This window comes from Callospermophilus lateralis, chromosome 19 (assembly GCF_048772815.1).
Source record: "Callospermophilus lateralis isolate mCalLat2 chromosome 19, mCalLat2.hap1, whole genome shotgun sequence".
In the NCBI taxonomy this organism is placed as follows: Eukaryota; Metazoa; Chordata; class Mammalia; order Rodentia; family Sciuridae; genus Callospermophilus; species Callospermophilus lateralis.
Window position 1 is genome coordinate 16,301,482 of NC_135323.1, and position 18,089 is coordinate 16,319,570.

General features: G+C 50.8%; 1 protein-coding gene across 1 annotated transcript in view; it reads right to left on the reverse strand.

Annotated features, from left to right (window-relative positions):
- Nucleotides 1-1,910: 1,910 nt before the first annotated feature.
- The window catches only part of Cog7 (component of oligomeric golgi complex 7), a 63,137-nt gene continuing 46,958 nt past the window's right edge, over nucleotides 1,911-18,089 (reverse strand). The window contains exons 14-17 of the mRNA XM_076840591.2: nucleotides 15,211-15,294; nucleotides 11,729-11,843; nucleotides 4,438-4,581; nucleotides 1,911-2,319 (exon numbers count right to left, since the gene is read on the reverse strand). Of these exons, the coding sequence (XP_076696706.2) occupies nucleotides 2,153-2,319; nucleotides 4,438-4,581; nucleotides 11,729-11,843; nucleotides 15,211-15,294 (510 nt within the window). The 3' untranslated portion in view covers nucleotides 1,911-2,152. The remainder of the gene's footprint in view (nucleotides 2,320-4,437; nucleotides 4,582-11,728; nucleotides 11,844-15,210; nucleotides 15,295-18,089) is intronic.

Consider the following 18,089-nt stretch of genomic DNA (forward strand, 5'->3'; position numbering starts at 1 on the left):
TTCAAAAGGGATGTGAGGTCATAGACTCTGGAGGACTAAGATGAGCATGGATCATGAACTTACTGGGCTCCCTTGCCTCCACTGTATCTCAATGGCTTTGCAAATAATCCTGAGTTGGGCACCATTATGACCCTTGGTTTTCAGATTAGGGAAAGTGGCACAGAGAGGTGAAGTGCCTTTCTTGAGCTCAAACAGCTGGGAGATGGTAAAGCCACGTTCAGCCCAAGCCTGACCCTTCAAAACATCTCTTTTGTGGCTCTCACAGAGCAGCACAAAGGTCACCATGGTGAGTTTCCATCTTCCAGGAGCACAAGTCCCGTTTCAGGTTTCCAGCTCTGGCTTCTTCAAGGAAGGAGCCAGGCCTGCCCCTGCCAGGGCCAGTCTGTGACCCACCACGTGAGAAACCTCAGTGTCGCTCTTAGTGTGGGTTCCCAGCGGGTGCTGTGTTGGGCAGTCAGGCTGGTCCCAAGGGTGCAAGAACAGTCCTGGGGGACCCTGGCCCTGGAAGCCTGCGGAGGCACAGGGTGCAGCTCTACAGAGCAGGCACAAGCACGCTGACCCGCCAAGATCAGGTGTCCACAGTGGGTCCCCTCACTACACACGAGGAAGGCTGCCTGGCATGGGTCAGAAGTGCAGACGCCATCGTCACCAGGCTCACTCCAAGCCCCAGCTCTGGTAGTGGTAGTTGAGTGACCTCAGGAAGCCCCCAAACCTCTCCAAATCAGAGATAATACCTCTGCCTTCCACAGCTGAGGTGAGGCTTAGCTGAGAGAATCCAGAGGAAGTGAAGCTTAGCCAGGCCCCGGGGCCCCAAGAAGTGCCCACGTCCAATAAATGGCCCTGAGACGGACAGCTGCCATTCCCCTTTTCCTTGCTACGGAAAACTCGCTTTGTGCAGGGCAACATCAGCCCAGCCCAGCAGCAACTCCTGATCGATCTAAGCAAGTGTTTCCCATGCTGCGGTGAGTGTGCCCCTCAGGGAATTTCTGCAGACATCCTCAGGAGGCCACTACGGCTATACTGCCCCCTCCACCCCCCACAAGACATGGGACAGCTCCACAGGGACGTGCTCTTAGCCCAAGGCATCAAGAGTACCAGGCTGAGAAACGCTGGCTGAGCTGGTCCTGCTCCTGTTTTCCCAGCATCCCTTGCAGCTGGGGAGACATAACCAAGGAAGAGCCAACGCGGCCCAGGAGAAGTCTGGGCAGGGCTGCTGGCAAAGCCCCTGCCCTCACGATGGAAAAGAGAGAGCTCTGCTGCTCCGCAGCCCCTCCCGCCTTCCTCTTCTCAGAGCACAGGTGTGACAGCCGCAGTTGCAGGGGTCCCTGCGATGAGGCGGCGTCCAGCCCTGGGAAAGGGTGGAGATCACCCTGGCTGGTCCTGCTCCAGGCTGTGCAGGCACAGAATCAGTCCTGGGAGGCGGCCTTTGACTTCTCCTTGTTGAGGAAAGTCAATTCCTCCTCGTTCTAGTCACTCAAATCACATTATTTTCTATTACTTTTAAGCCAAACACAATCTTAACCAGTTACGAAAGCAACTCACCAAAAAAAACAAAAGAAAGAAAAAAAGAATGAATGCAGTTCACATCGCCCCACAAACCTCTAAAGGAAAAAGCCAGAGTCCTCCTAGGGCCTGCGAGACCCCATGTGGCCGCCCACCTCCCCCCGACCCAACTTCCTCCCTCCCTCTGCCTTGTCCTGCTGACCCTGGGCCCCGTCAGGGCCCAGCCCAGAGCTCCCTGCTGCACAGCTGCACCCTGAAGGTCTGGGGTGGCCCCCGCCCGCCCTGCAGCCTCCCCCCAGCACTTGGCCTTGTTCCCTGCTCACTGCCCCCCTGGCAGCCACATGCCCACTGCTCAGCACGGACCCTTGTGGGCAGCACTCAGAGACTCACTGGGGGAAGAAACAGCCTTCTTTCATTTCGTTTATTAATTCCATTTTTAAAATGAGATCATTTAAAAAAATCATCTGAAAAGTCCTTTTTAATAAATAAAATACCTCTTACGTACAACCTTTTTCATTATACAAAAGAACCAAGTCTTTTTTAAGCAACCTGTGCCTAATTGCTGCAGATTTTGAGGGGAGTCCACTCTGGAGAGCCGTGGTGCCCCCAGAACACCAGCCCCCAGCCTCTCCTCGGATGGGCCGTGGGGTCAGTAGCTCACACCCCGCATGGCGGCCACCGTGGTGCTGAGGCGGCGTGGCAGACCCTTGCTGACCTGCCTGTAATCCTCAGGCTTGGCCTTCAAGAGCGTCCCGATGTTCTGGAGGGTGCGGGACGGCTGCAGGCCCAGGGCGTCCATCACGTTGATCAGGTAGTCTGCGGGGCGGGAGGAGGCAGATTTAGCAGTGTGAGGGACAGAGCCCGAGGCCTCCCCTGAGCAAGGAGGGAGAAGCCCCCAGGTCCCCAGAGCTGGGTACCTGCTCTGCCCCAGGGAGGCAGGCCTCTATGCAGGGCCTTTCCAGCAGGGTCACACTGGACTCAGAGCTTGGCCGGAGTCAGACGTTAAAAATTTAATGACCGCCTAACTGACCCTTACCACCTCCCCCATGCCACCCACCCCCTTCCAGTGCCAGTCTGAAGGACAGAGGGCCTCACCCAGAGCTCTGGGCACTCCTGGGTTCCTGTCCCTGTCCCAGTGCATCCCAGTGCAGAACCCAAAGGGCAGGACACAGGGGCCCAAGGCAGCAGTGACCACCCCAGTGAAGACAAGGGCAGTGCCAGGGGCGGTGGCCTGCTATGCTGCAGGTTCCTGTTACAGGATCACCCCAGGCCAAGTCCATGAGAATGTCCAGGAGAGGACTCTAAGGTCCTGTCATTGTAAAAAGGAGCCCCAGTGATTCTAACGCCCAGCATCTCGAAGGCAGCACAGGTCCGGGGCCAGCAGGGACAGAGGCCATGAAAGCACAAGTGTGTCAGAGGTGATCAACCACTGGGTGCTGCCTGTCCTTCCTGGGCGGGCCCAACCCCAACCTCAGGGAAGCTTCAGCAGGTGGGCAAGGGCAGCTCCACCTTCTTCCTGCTTTGAGGGATGGGGAAGCTGCACTGTCTAGAATGTCCCCGTCACCTCTGATCACTGCCTGTCCCTTCTATCTGGCTAGACAGGAGCTGCAGGCCAGGCCTGGATGTTCCATTGTGTCTTCTGTTTAAGGCCCTGCTCAGGGCAGGAACCCTGGAGGTGGCTGCTGTCCTGTGGCTGACTCATGCCAACTCGGGATGAGCTGCTGCCCAGGAAAGAAGCTCGGCCAGGCACCTGCTCCTTGGCGGGTTCACCCTCCAAACTGTGATCCACTCGACCACAGGCCAGGAGCTGCAGAATGCGAGCCCTCGGTCTACTGTGACATTCTCTTGTTTGGCCATCAATGTCCTCTGCTGGCTGTGTTCATGCCTGACCCGAATGCCTTCCAGGTAGGCTGCACCACCTTGGACCTCGCCATTCCACCATCCTGCACCCTGACACCTCACGCATGGGGTCCCCCTCCCAGCTTCGTCCCCTTACGATGTGGCTCAATGAGCAAAGGAACCATCTAAGTCTCTGTTGCAGCTCATCTCCTAGCACTATGGCTGGCACACAGTAGGCACTCAAACAATGCAGAATGAGTGAACCCATAAATCTGAAGCTTAACAGGGAGCGGGAAACAACATGGACAACTAAAAGCCAGGGGCAATCCCGAATCTCACTCGCACACGAGTTCTGGTTGCTTCTCTCGGGGTGCTCCAGCCCAGGCTCACAGGGAATACCAGACGGCGTCTGAATTTCCTCCTCTGTCCTCTGAATATGCTGTTCCCAGGGAAACAGCCAAACAGCTGCTCTCCTGTGCTAACTGCTGGGAGCTGACTAGGAAATGAGCAGGGAACCAAGCAGCAAGACTCCAGGCCCCACTGCATCCCTAACCACCCAGGGACCCAAAAGATGGCACCTCGCTTCTACTTCTTTTGCAGAAAAATGAGAGGCAGGAGTTGAGCCTGGCTCCACTCTGCAGCTGCCCACGTCCAAACTCACCAGGTCCTCAGGGGGCTGATCTTTCAGGCTCCCTCCACCTCCCTCCTGACCACCCAGGACTGCCTTGGGCTCGAGCGCAGGCAAGTGGATGGAAAGAATCCCGGGGACTGAACCTCTCTCCTGCCACCGGCCAGCAGCAACCAGTGCAGCTGGGAACAGGAGGCACTCGGCCTCTCCCTGAGGGAGCCCACCCAGCGGCCCTCACTACGGCCTGGTTATGCAAGAGCGCCTGCCTCACAGGACTGCACAAGGTTCAGCGCAGCGCTCAGACTCCTCTCCCTGGAGCTCCCCTTAATGGCTCTGGGCCTCAGGCTCATGAAGTCTGACTTCTCAGGGAAGGGCCAGCTTCAGAGATGAATCAGAACTGAAGCTAAACCCAGGACTGGGGATAAGATCCCCGGAGGGCAGGAGGGCGAGTTGCCCAAGGGACCCACCAATGTCAGTGGCCAGCTGCTTGGTTGAGTGTGGGGTCAGCTCTGGGATCTGGAGGATCACGTCACAGTAGGTCTGCATGGTGGCTCTGGCGATGGAGCCCAGCCAGTTGTCGGCCATGTTGTCCAGCTCGGGCAGTTCATCCCCTGGAAGAGGAAAGAAGGTCACCAAAGCAACCCAGAACCCACTCGGGAAAAATTCGGCTCTTGTGGGTGACCTGGCCCACGGCAGGAGCGGGCCGAGTGTGCAAACACGCCAGGGAGCTGTGGCCTCGATGGGAAGAAAACGCCGGAGACAGAACAAGGGAACCTCAGGTCAACTCGTCCTGAGAAAGCACAACGTGGATCCAGAAACGGAAACAACCAGGCGAGGACAAAGGTCAGAGCCCACGCAGGCCACGAGAGCAAGTCCAGCCACGCTGGCCAGGGGCTTCCACAATCAGGGAGGGAGACAGACAGCAGGAGAGGAAACCAGGGAGAGGAGAGCCCCAACCCCAGGGCCTAGGTGGAGTGGGAGGGGCCGAGCGTCCTGTGGGAACTGCCACAGGCTCAAGGCCAACCCCACCTCCGGAGACTGAGCGTCACCCAAACCCCCCGAGCTGTGTTTGTGTTTGTCACCTGTACAGTAGAGAGAGCAAGAGCCCGACTTCCAGGGCTACCGTGGGAACTACAGCCACACGCAAGGGCCCCTGCAAGGTGCTCATACACTTGGTACTCAACACGTGGCAGCTCTAGTTCTAGAAGGATCACGAGGAGAGGAAAGTGTCTCATGGGGACAATGGGAATAAACTGTGGGGGAGGAGGCTGGTCACGGAGGCTGCCTGATGGGGCAGGACAGGGGCACCTGCAGATCTCAGCAAGGCTGCAACACGCCAAGCCCCTGCAGGGGACCCAGTCAGGCTGCGGCAGGGCACAGTGGGAGGTGACGCTCCAGGCCAGGGAGATGGCCTGGCCTCCAAGGGGGAGGGACACTTGTCAGGAAAGAAGGGGAGATGTGAGTGCCACGTTAAAGAAGAGAGAGAAAGGGGGAGAGAATGAAGCCAACTGTGAAGAAGAGCACACCGTGGTCCTGCTGCGACCACCACTAAGACCAATGACACACGGCCCAGGCTCTGTGAGGACCGCCACCTGCACTCGGCGCCGGGGGGCGTGTGGGAAATGGAGAAGCGGCACGGTGTGGCGTGTGGCGCTGTTAAGTTGTGATCTTGCTTACACACCCACCTGCCCCACAAATCTAAATTAGAAGGCTGAAAAGACAAACAGGGCTTGGTGGCAGATAAGCACAAGGACAACACGTGCAATCTCAGGCTTCCCTTGGAAACTGGCGGCAGGGGAGCAGGTGTGGGAGAGGGATTTCTGACCCGATGGTGGAAGACGCAGGCCTGAAGCGAACGGCAGAGAGCACCTGCGTTTGAGAGCTGCTGGAGATGAAAGGTGACCACTGTCTGGTGTGGATCTCAAATGTCCCCCAACAGTGTTGAAGGCTTGGTCCCCAATTCAGCAATATTCAGAGATGGGGCCTCTGGAGGAGCTGGGTCAAGGGCTCTAATCCTTGATGAATTCATTGAATGGCTACTGGGAGGAGGTGGGAAGTTAGGCAGGGCCTCGATGGGGGAAGTAAGTCCTTCAGGGTGTGACCTTGAAGGCTGTCTTGTCCCTGGCCTCTTCCTCTTTGCTCTCTGGCTGCCATGAGGTGAGCAGCTGTCCTCTGCCATGCTGTTCTGCCTCGCCACAGGCCAAGAGCAACGGGGCCAGTGAGGAACCATGAGTTGGAACTTCTTAAACTGTGAGCCAAGATAACCTTTCCTCCTATAAGTTGATTTTCTCGGGTATTTTGTCACAGCAATGGAAAAACACAACTACATAAAAATGGATGAAAAGGAGAAAGGAAAATGAGCAAGAGACCAAGGCTTGTGCCCTAGGAGACAATCCAGATGGAGGGGGATAAGCAGGCAGAGGAGGTCCCACACTGGGCATAGAGCTGCACCGTCCCTATTTACGGAACTGGTGGGTATGGCTCTTCCACTCAGTGGCAGCAGTTCATGAGTCTGCACCTGCCCACAGACGAACACAGAGGAGGCTCAGCCCCAGAACAGGAGCCACCTGCCACAGCCCCTGGTCCAGGCCTCCAGGGAGTGGGTGGACCTCTGCACCCACGCTGTGCAGCGATTTCGTCCTCAGCCCAAGCCACAACTCCTGCCCCACTGCCAGCCAGCACTTGGACCATGACAAGGACACAGGTCTGAGGTTTCCTGAAAACCACTGCTACAATCCAGTGTCTGTGCTCATGAGCACGGGGGCAGGGCACCCCCAGGACAGTTTAACTTTCCAAAGGTCAGTGTCCTTGTGGGGAAAGGCCTTGTCAAGGTCTTTAAACCCTCCACGGCAGCTCTCCGAGAAAGCCCTTTCCCTGTGACAGAAGGCTCCCGCTGGCTGCTCACCACCCAGTTCTTAAAACCTAGAAACCGCCAGGTGCTGTCAGATGCTCACTGTGTAATTGTTCCCGGTTTTCTGTATGTTGGAATTTCCATAACAAAATGTTGAGAAAGGAAAACAAAAAATAAAGAAAAACTGAAACCCTCAGCCTGGCTGTTTTTGATGTTCTTATGTTTTCAACCATGTTGAAATCCACTTGGTGGTGGCCACCTGGGCAGTGCCCAACCCAGTGCCCAGCACACAGTAAACAATTCACACACATCTGTTTGGTGAATGAGTAAATGAATGGGTGAAGGGAAACAATGGCTGGCTCACTCTATCTTCATTTTTTCCCTCTTCGGCAGGGTTGAGGATGGAACCCAGGCCTGGTGCATGCCGGGCAATCGCCCCACCACGGAGGCCCACCCGCCCACAGACACAGATTCTGGGGAAACAGAAGCAATTCTGTCCTTCCTTGTGATGAAATCAGAGTACACACAGCACCACAAGTTTGCCAAGGAATCTGAACCAGCATTAATCCTTAAACTAGACATAGAAAAGCAAGATTCATGAGTTAAATGATTAAGAGATCTGCTTTAAAGACTCTAGTGAAAAACATGAGAGAAATAGAAAAACCAGGGGCCATTTTTGAGGCTCGGCTTTGAGTACCTGGGGCTTCGTGACACTATTTGTGTGTGTGAAATTCCTATGAAAAAAATGTTTATTTACATTTTTTTTTTTTAAATTTAAAAGCACATTTTAAGGGGCTAGGGACACAGCTCATTGGTACTTAAGTGTGAGCAGACCCTGGCTTTGGTCCTCAGCACCAAAAATCAAAATAAATAAATGAAACTTAAAAGTACACTAGAAGGGGCTGGGGATGTGGCTCAAGCGGTAGCGCGCTTGCCTGGCATGCGTGCGGCCCGGGTTCGATCCTCAGCACCACATACAAACAAAGATGTTGTGTCCGCCGATAACTAAAAAAAAAAATAAATATTAAAATTGTCTCTCTCTCTCCCCCTCTCTCACTCTCTCTTTAAAAAAAAAAAAAAAAAAAAGTACACTAGAAAATAGTTGAAAATAAAAATCACTGACATGACCACAGAGTCCTTCAATAATAATAATTAACATTCTAGAGTACAGATACTTCTTGCACACAACAGAGAAATACATTCTTATAAAATAATGCAGGAGACGCAGAAATAGGAGTAAAATAACCTTCCTTCACATGTGTGCTCCCAGCCCTGTGCCAGGCCCCTGGTCCCCCGGGACGGATTCTTCCAGGCCTGTTCTCAGGGCTTTCCCACTGTATGTACTCAGAGGGTGGGTTTGCTTTACTCTTGATAAAGACCACCCTCAGAAAGCCTTTACCAGTTTATCCTACACCAACAGGCTCTTCACTTTGGTTTTCTTCTGGTTTAAATCATGAGCTACATTGAACACAGGACAGAGGTAGAAAGCACATCACAAACGTTTTAGAGAACAACTAGACGCCACTGGCCACGACACACGGCCCCTGCAGTGCCCAAGAGTCCCCACATGGCCCTACAAGTGCCACAGCAGGTGTGAACTGGGCCAGGTCTGAGATGGCCTCCTGCTCTGCCCTGCAGTCCGCCCCACAGGTACGCCACCCCAGCATGCTGCCTGGCTTTGGGTCGCAGGGACTCTTTGGAGATCTGCCCATGCCATGTGTGTAGCTCTAGCTCCCTTGCTTTCCAGGGTGCAGTGATTTTGTTGGACAGCCGTATCATAATGCATGTACCCATTTTAATGCTGATGGACACCTGGGCTGCTTCCAGACTGGGCTACCACCAAATCATTATGAAGACCTTTATGATGTCTCTGGGGCACATATGGATCTGTATCCAGGAATAAAACCTGACTGGCCAAAGGGTCAGCACATTATCACTCTATTAGAAATGCCAGGCTGTTCCCAGGCAGATATACCAATTTCCTGAGGTGGACCAAAGCTCTCTAGTCTTTTCTTCTTACATTTATATTCATAGCAGTTCTGAAAATGGAACCACACTGCATATGGTATACTTAATACACTGGGAACACCTTTCCAAGTCATTAAATATTCTTCTATAATACTTTAATGACTACATAGCATTTTATTATATGAATATACTAGAAAATTTTAACTAATATCTGTGGTTTCTCATAATGTTTCAATGTTTTGCCTTTATAAAAAGTGCTGGGGTGAAAATTCATAGTTATACTCATGATTATTTATTTTTCCATATTTTTATTGTGGTGTAATAATCATACATAATAGTGGGACTTGTTTTGACATATTTGTACCTGCACTCATGATTATTTTATGAGCATGATTACATAGCAACAATCTAAAAGGTAATTCTGATCTTATGTCAAACAGCCCTCCAGAAATTCAAATTATACAATATAAACTGTTATCCGTCACTATTGCCAGTACTAAATGTAGTGGCTTTAGTATGTACATGGCATCCCTCAGGATCCATGGGTGATGGATCTCAGGAACCCCAGAGATACCAAATCCAGATATTTAAGTGTCTTATAGTATTTGCATATCATCTCCACTATCCTCCTGTGTACTTTAAATAATCTTTAGATTAGTTACAGCGCCCAATACTATATACCTGGTTTCTATGCTATTGTTTAGGGAATTATGACAAGAAAAAAACCTGCATGTTTGGTATAGATGGAGAGTTTTTTTTCCCAGATACTTTTAAATCCACAGATGCAGAACTCACAATCAGAAGACTGACAGTATACACACACACACACACAATTTGATCAGTTAAAAATAGTATATTCTGGGCTGGGGATGTGGCTCAGGTGGTGGCGCGCTCGCCTGGCATGCGTGCGGCCCGGGTTCGATTCTCAGCACCATGTACAAACAAAGATGTTGTGTCCGCCGATAACTAAAAAATAAATATCAAAAAATTCTCTCTCTCTCTCTCTCTCCTCTCTCACTCTCTCTTTAAAAAAAAAATAGTATATTCCATTTTCATTTGCAGTTACTTAAAGATTAATAAAGTTAAATAAATCTTAATTTGGGGGAGTTATGTGAAGGCCTTCATGTTATTTACTGTATTTTGCTACATAATTGTCACAGATTTTATGCCCGATTTTTTTGCAAGTGAATGTGACCATTATGTGAAGCTTTAATTGTCAATGGACCTTTATTTTTATTTATTTATATGTGGTACTGAGAATTAAACCCAGTGCCTTATACTTGCTAGGCAAGCGCTCTACCACTGAGCCACAACCCCAGCCCAAGCTTTTTTTAAAATTGTGCTGGTATTACTTAAAAATCGTTTTTAACTAAACTATCTTTGCTGCAAGATTAGTATATTCAAAATACTCGTGAATATGTGCTCATATAATGGTGATGATCATGCAGTGAAATACAGCCCTTATTTTTCTGTGGGGTATTCGTCTTTGTCTTACTGATCTGTAAGACCATTTATAAAATAAAAATATTAACCATCATTAGTCACATATGTTGCTGTTTCTTCCAGTTGACCATTTACCTCTTAATTTCCTTTTCAAAATTTCTATCTTCCATTTCAAAAGGTCTTCCATTCTCTCCCCTAAGATTATATTAATATCCACCCATATTTTAACTTAGCAAGTTTCACATTTTAAATATGAACTGCAAATACTAGTCTTTTTAAAAATAATGAGTGTCTTTTGTTTACGACCCTATGAAACCTATGGAAATTTCATTTGTATCATTTTTGCAAATGATTTACAGACATGAGACAACAATGTCTGTTCTCTGTGGGACGATCAAGCACACTGATTATCCTGCTCAATTCCTCTTCGCATCCCAAGTTTTCTTTTTGATGTCCCAAAGCCTAAAGGAGAGGTCTCCCCACAGTCCTGTGGTTTTGTCAGATTCTCACTGTAAGTCTGATCGGGTATGGATTACATGGTTTATCCTTTGTGTGTTTCAGTGCCTTGTCGTCTGACACTGAAGAGCATGTGACTACTGCAGGTTTACTGAAGGATTCGCCTTTTATCAACATAAAAGAATCACCCAGGTCTCATCTGCTACCTTTTGATCTGGATCCAACTTATTTGTAGCAATCATCCTGTTTTTTTAAAATTTTAGGCTATCTTCTGGCATTCTCAGTTTCTAGCCTTCTGGGGTGACTAGTTTATCGTCAGTGTGGAAACTCCCTATGAGCTGCTGAATCTTCCACATACCAGGGGATTTTTCTTTGCTTCTCCTTGGGGCGGGGGGCCAATATTAGAAATTAGGATAACTTTTTGATCAATAAGTTCATGATCCCTGTTCAAATCTGTCAGGCCCAAATAACAAAAAGAAAGTATCTAAATGATTCATATTTTTGTCTGGTCAGTTTAGAGACTCGGGAGCCTTGGGAGTCAGCAGCAAGCTAAGGCTGGAGACATCTGCACAGGAGGCGTTGCCTCTATGGGGAGAGCTGATTTTTGACAGAGCAAGCAAATCTGTTCTCACGAGGTGGCACGTGACATGGCACGAGGCCCATGTCAGGGCGTCGAGAGAGGTGAATGCTCAGCAGATCAACATCCTGTGAGCTCACTGCCACCACCAATCACCCAGGACCCTGGGCACCACCTCCCCGGCCGAGGGGCCCTGGGTCCACTGCAGGGTCTCCGCACTCCTCCAGGGCTGCCCTGCCTCCAGTTCCTTCCCCAACAGCCTGGCCGGAGCTCTGCCCTGTTGAAGTGCCGCAGCAGGAGCAACCAGTGGCCCTGATGTTTTTCAGTCTCCACTGAATACTCTGACAACTACTTCAGTGGGGTTGAGAAAGAGACATTGGTTGAGGAGTGAGGGTATTAAAAACAAGCCTCAAGGGACACTGCTCCCTTGGCCACAGGAGTCGTGGCTCCCTGGTCCTCTTACCTTGCTCAGGAGGAAACGGGAGCTTTCCGGCGTGCAAAGCCAGCTCTAAGGCAGAGTCCTCCTGAGTCACAAATGGCTCAAGATTCAGGGGCAGGGACATGATGTACTGCCCGATCTGAAACAAAAAAATGCACTTTCAGCCGGACACTGACGCATACGGGCACTACTTACGTGGGACACTTGTGCAGAGTCAACAACAGAAAGACAAAGTGGCCAGAGTTGGGTGAGCACCAGTGTGTGGCAATGTCAGCTATGGCGACACCTTCAAAAAAGCCAATGGTAGTTTGCGGGGGACTGTGGATTCACCCTTCTCAGCAGTGGCCCCGAGATTCAGGGACGCGTTCACACAATGGCTCCCAGGGAGGCGGTGGGTACCAAGAAGGTGCTGTGTGAAACGTGAAGCACCGACCCTGCACACAAGGAAAAGCCAGGAAGGTGCGTACGCCAACCAGAGCTGGCCCAGCAGGGACTCAGAGCCTGCCTTCCGCACTGCATCTAGACGATCCAACAGGGGAAGGAAGGGGTTCTGTTTGAAAACAGCCACTTGGCAAGAAATATGTAGTTTTCACAACACAAACTAGAAAGTAAAGATTGACAAAACCAGGCTGGGGCTGAGCTCAGCGGCAGAGGTTCGATCATCAGCATCAAGTAAATAAATAAATAAATTAATTAATTAATTAAAGGCATTCTGTCCATCTACAATTACAAAAAGTAAAAATAAGACTGACAAAACTTTCTTGGCTGGCAGGGAATCACAAATGGTCAGGTAATGCGACATCTGGGACAAGCCCACAATCATTGCAGCATTTGTCCTGTGTTGTCAGATACTCCTGTGACAGTTACCACGGGTATATCTGACGCACCTATTTCTATTACAGCTCATAATTGTTTTGTGTTTTAAGGTAAGTATATATTTTATCTCAAAATAAGTCTGATTTCAGGGTTACAACAATATATACGTTCTAGAAAGGTCTTTTGAGACTGTTGTTGCTTTTCTTTTTTGGTGACATATTCTATGACATTCACCTTATGGACACTTAATTCCACAAGCTGCAAGTCAGAGGGGTACTAAGGACCTTCTCCATCGGGCTTCATACACACCTCACAGTGGCAAGCGCCTCTCAGAACGAGGGCTCCAGGAGCTCATGCAGACTCTACAATCCACCCAGCCCAGAGGCTCCGGGACGTCCACCCTCACATCCCACCATTTAGCATGGTCTCAGCGTTCAGTGGTCTGTGTTGCCAACAAACAGTTCTTAGATTGGTGTCCCTCTAAAGAATTACACAGATGGGAAGAATGGCATTTCTTTTCTTTCCTCTTCATTCATTTACTTAGCACACTCTCTCACTCTAACTAGATAAGTGGCCTCTTACCTCACAATAACCACTATGGGACACTTCTGCTTGAAAATGGCAACAACTCATCTTTCTCCCCACAAGGTTGGGGGAAAGGAAAGATACTACTTTCTGCTGTTGGATTTTCCTTCTAATTCCATTCAAGAAGCATTTCCTGTGCACCTGCTATGTTCAAAGACCCAGGCCAATTCCTGAATTTGGTACCTTTAGGTACCAGACTTTCAGGTTAACTCCATGGGCCCAGTTTTGTTTGAAATAGAGAGTCATGTTATTATAGCTGGAATATATGTGGTTTTTAAATTTCCAAGGTCTTCTCTCATTTTCACCCCTTTATGATGCTCACATGATTTTGGGGGAGTGGGGTGGGGTGATGGTTTACCAACAAGGCAAAAAAAATTTTCAACAAAGCTCGACATTTTAATAATCTGACATCTTAAACTTCTATCAACTGGCCTTAGATGACAGGGACAGCTATAGCTCCTAGACAGATCCTATGGCTCCAGCTTTTTCTTGGGGACTCTTGCCTCTATTTATTCTCTGGAACTCGGTGTGGAAATGGATGCTTATCATCACACCTGTGGATGTTATCTATTATGCTCACATAATCAGTAAGCTGTTCTTGACATCCCATGCCTGGGGAAAATGGAAATCTCTGGGACCAGACAGGCCTGGGTTTGAGCCCCAGCTCTACCTCTGCGCGACCCTGGGTGGCTTACTCTGTCGGAACCTTGGTGTCGTCACTGCTCATATGAGGATGGATCGAGACCTACTTCAAAGCGCTGCTGAGAAGGTGAAATGGATACTGTGTATATGCACATAAAGCATCTGGCGTCCCCACTGGGTGAGTGGCTGCTCACTCCCAGCTGCCCTCTTGTTCACTAGAGCCTTAGCCACTCCTAGGAAAGAGGCTACTGGACAAAACTGAGACCATGGACCGTCTCACGGCACTGTCCTGGCATTTGGTGCACATTTAATAAAGGTTCCTTTCCTGCTTCCAGGGATGACAACTTCCACCACACGGCAGGGCACCACGGGTGGCAAGGGCCTGGACCTGGGTCTCATCCAGCTTCCTTACCTCCCTACACTTCGTTTCTTCAACCTTAGCGTCAAGGCAGTTGGCTCTCAGGTCCTTTCCAGACACACCACTTTCTGAATCAGTCTAGACCATGATGCATATCCTCCTAATCCTAAAGATATAAGCACTCCAATGCCTGGAAAGACCACCCACAGCTATCCTCGTCCATCCAGGATGGCAGGCAGCGCCCTGGCACACAGGAGGAGGACGGCCACCGCAGACTGGAGCTGCTGCAAACAAGCCCCCGCTGAGCGCCAGCCTTCCCCCGCTGCAGAGCGGAGCTGCCGTTCACTGCTTCCAACTACAATAATGGCTTCTTGAATTCCTTATCTGTTACAATTAAGTCACAACCTACACAGGAGCTGGATTCTAAGAGCTTCGGGTAGATAACCTACAACACTCCAGAAGTTTCTTACTATGTGAGGTATGCACGGCCGGGGTGTGTTACTCCTGTACAGTCAGTTATCTGCGCACACTGACAATTAAGAGCAAGGGAGCGGGGCTGCAGGAAGGAATGGAAGGAAAGGCCATATGCAGATGACCAGGGTGACTGTCAATTCCTGGAGGTGAGTGAGGAAGGCGGAAATGATTCTAAGGCCCCTCCCCCGCTGAAGGTATTTTCTGTTCTCTTTTCACTTTAAGCTTCTAGGTCTACCATTCTTCTTAAGAGATGTACTTGGTGCCATGAGGTTAACCACAAATGCACCCAGCACCGAGCCTGCCACAGGGTAGGAGCTCACTAACTGTGTGCTGAACTTGAATTCAGAAACAATATGCACTGCTCTTCTCTAAGACAAGACAGAAGAATGTGACCACTGGCTCCTTGATTTCCCAGGTCCTAACTTCTTACTGGACTCTCAAATCTAAAGCCCTCAGGAAATGGCCAATCTCAATGGGAGGGAGGGAACAGGGTAAAAATGTCTTAGGGTCTGAAGTGGTTGTGTGGCTCTGCTGTCCAAAACCACGGGTGCAGACAACACTGAGGGGCAGTGAGCACCTCACCTAGACGGCCAGGTGAGACCACCCTGGAGAAGCACCCAGAAGCCCTTACGTTGCTGATGTACTCCAGAGGCGTGAGGCTGAAGGCGGGCAGGTCATCGGTCAGGGTCTCTCCAGTGCCAGCTGTGGTCCAGCTCTAGGGGAGGAAGGAGAGAAAGCCGTTGAGGGCACGTCTGGCAGAGCTGGAAATGCCATGCGCAGGCACTCGAAGAAGCGGCCTGCCTGAAAGGGTCCACTGCGATCAGAACTGACCTCTGGACAACCCAGCGGGCCAGGGGTTTCTCTTCTTCAAACCTCCTTGAGGCCCAGAGAAAGGAATCATTTCTCTCTCGCTGGGAACACCCCCTCTCAGTCCAGCTACTGGGTGGCTCGGTTCCCTTTTGTCTCACTGGGCACATGAAACGAGTCAGATATCCTCTGATCTGAGTTTCTCCACGTGGTGAGGCCACCAGACAAGAAGTCACTGGGTACAGGGAGCCTCCTAGCCTGGGACCTTGGACCCTGCTGGGACCCCCACATGCCGTCTCAGGGACCATGTCAAATCCTGCCTCTTGGGAAGGAGGCTCAGAAGCCCCTGTGCTGCAGGCTTAGCCCAACGGCAGTCCCCAAAGCGACTCTGCCTCAATTCAAGCTGCTGTTTGTGCTCCTATCTGCCTTCTGGATCTATTTCTCAACTGACTCAGGCTCAGAGGGAAGGGAGAGGATGGAGCCTCCAAGCCTCAGCAGCCACCCTCCGTCCTCTCCGTGACTCCGTGACCCTCTGACGGACGAGGACCTCAGCCCCTCCACATGGCTCTGGCAGAAACATGCCGGACGTTGCTGCTGGAGCTTCTCAGCACCCTGCAGGTGAACTACCTCACACACGCGCTTACAGACCCCAGCTGGGCACCCCTCCTACACAATGCTGGCCTCCCAGACCCCACTTGAGCTGCCCTAATGGCAGCCTGGAAAACGGGTCCTTTCCTGGTGGCCTGTGGGAGTGACTCCTGAGGTCACCATGTAGCTGCTCTCAGCGGCCACCTGATGCCTGATCCGGTTGCTTGATCCTTTAAGTAGCATTCCGGGAATGGAATGACGACGTCCACCACCCCCACTGGGCTCCCAGCCCGGGCTCAGCCTGCTGGCCTCCGTGCCCGCCAGCACCGACTCCGCTGCTCCTGGGTCTCCTGGTCTTTGCTGTGGGTGAGTTCTGTCCTTCTCTACCTCTTGAGGTTTCCTTGTTCTTGTTTGAGAATTCTTTCATTTCAAAAGATCCCACCTTTTTCCCAAGTAACTCAACCCACTGAGAAGCAACTCTAACCATCCACACTCACCAAGTACCTATGAAGCGCAAGGTCTCGTGCTAAGCTCTGTGGAGCTGATACAAAGAAATCTAAGACTAGCCCTTGTCCTCGGAAGCTCCTTGGAGAAGCAAGATCCCCCTGATACGCCCATGCTGCCTGCCCCACACCCTGTGCACACACATGCACGTGTCCATGAGAGCTTTCAGGGTCACATGGGAGATTTTATACCCCAAGAGCTCAAGCAAGCAAGAGCTCAGGGTGATCAGAGAGGGGCTAGCCACAGGATGTATGCAGTGCCCTGAGGCAGGAGTAAGGCTGGAAGGGGAAAATCAGGCTAGGGAAAGATCTTACCTCCAACACATTGACTGCAAGAGGAAATGGGGGCGGGGGAGAGAGAGAGAAAGAAACAGAAAGAGAGAGAGAGGAAGAAGAGCAGGAGGAGGAGGAGGAAGAGGAGGCAGAAAAGGAGGAGGAGGAGGAAAGGGGAAGGAAGAGGAGGAGAGAGAAGAGTCAGAGGCAGGAGAGAGACAGAAAGGAAATCTATAGTTCAAAAGAGACCCAAAAACACATGCCAGTCAATCCCCCTGTGCAGGATCCTGGATCCTGATTCAGTTAAAATGACTATGACATTTATAAGACAGTTGGAAATGTGCACACTGGTGGATGATATGGAGGAGCCATGTTCTTCTTTTTCGGGGGTGATTGTAGTATTATGGTTATTCTTAGAGTCCTTGAATTTTAGATGATAGTTTTTTACAAAAAGACTTTAAAATAAAAAGTCTCTAAAAACAGACTGCCAGACTGGCCCTGGAGAGTGGAGGCAGGGGGATGCTTTGAATGGGGCGGGACGGCACCACAGCAATGCCCTGTGAAGACCGAGGCAGCAGCTGAGGAGGATGGGGGTGCACAGAAGATGAGAAGCTCAAAAGCGGCTCAGCAATGGCAGGAGCCATGGAAACTGCTGGGAAAGACCAGTAACAGTTGGTGGTTCACTGGCAAAGAGGGCACAGAGAGGAGGCCGAGAAGTCGCCAGGCGGGAAACAGAGGCTCCTGTTAAGACCAACAACGATGCCACAGGGCAGGGCAGGACCACTGTGGGGGCAAAGACCAGCGTGGCCACCATCCAGCCAAGGGATGGGTGCTGTGGGCTGGAGGCCGGAGAGGGCGCTGAGATGGCAGGAGCAGCAGTATCAGAATGGGACCCGTGCAGGAGGAAGAAGGGAGCGAGGAAGAAGTGTGGAAAGGGGCGAGACAGAGTGCGGAGTCTGGGAGAGGCCTAGGCCAGGCAGGAAAGGCGACCTGAGGAGGGCGACAGGGAAATGAGGTAGGTTATTTCTTAATTGTTCAAGTTTATTTAAAATGCCCTTCAAATGGGCTTTTCTACCCATCTGTCACCAGGTAATACAGATGAATGTCAATGATCTCTTCTGAAACTGGATACGGTGTTGGTTTATAGTCTTAAAACATAAAAGGGCAACACAATTTACAGCAAATGTTAAAAGCAAACATCTAATGACCAGGGTTTAATTTTCAGATCCTTCAGGCCCAAGTGTTTGCCTTTGTTTTGTGTGCTCTGCGCTGGCTCGCAGGGAACTCCTCCTAACCTCCAGAGCTGCTGGGCCCATTCCCAGTGGCCTGCGGTGCTGCG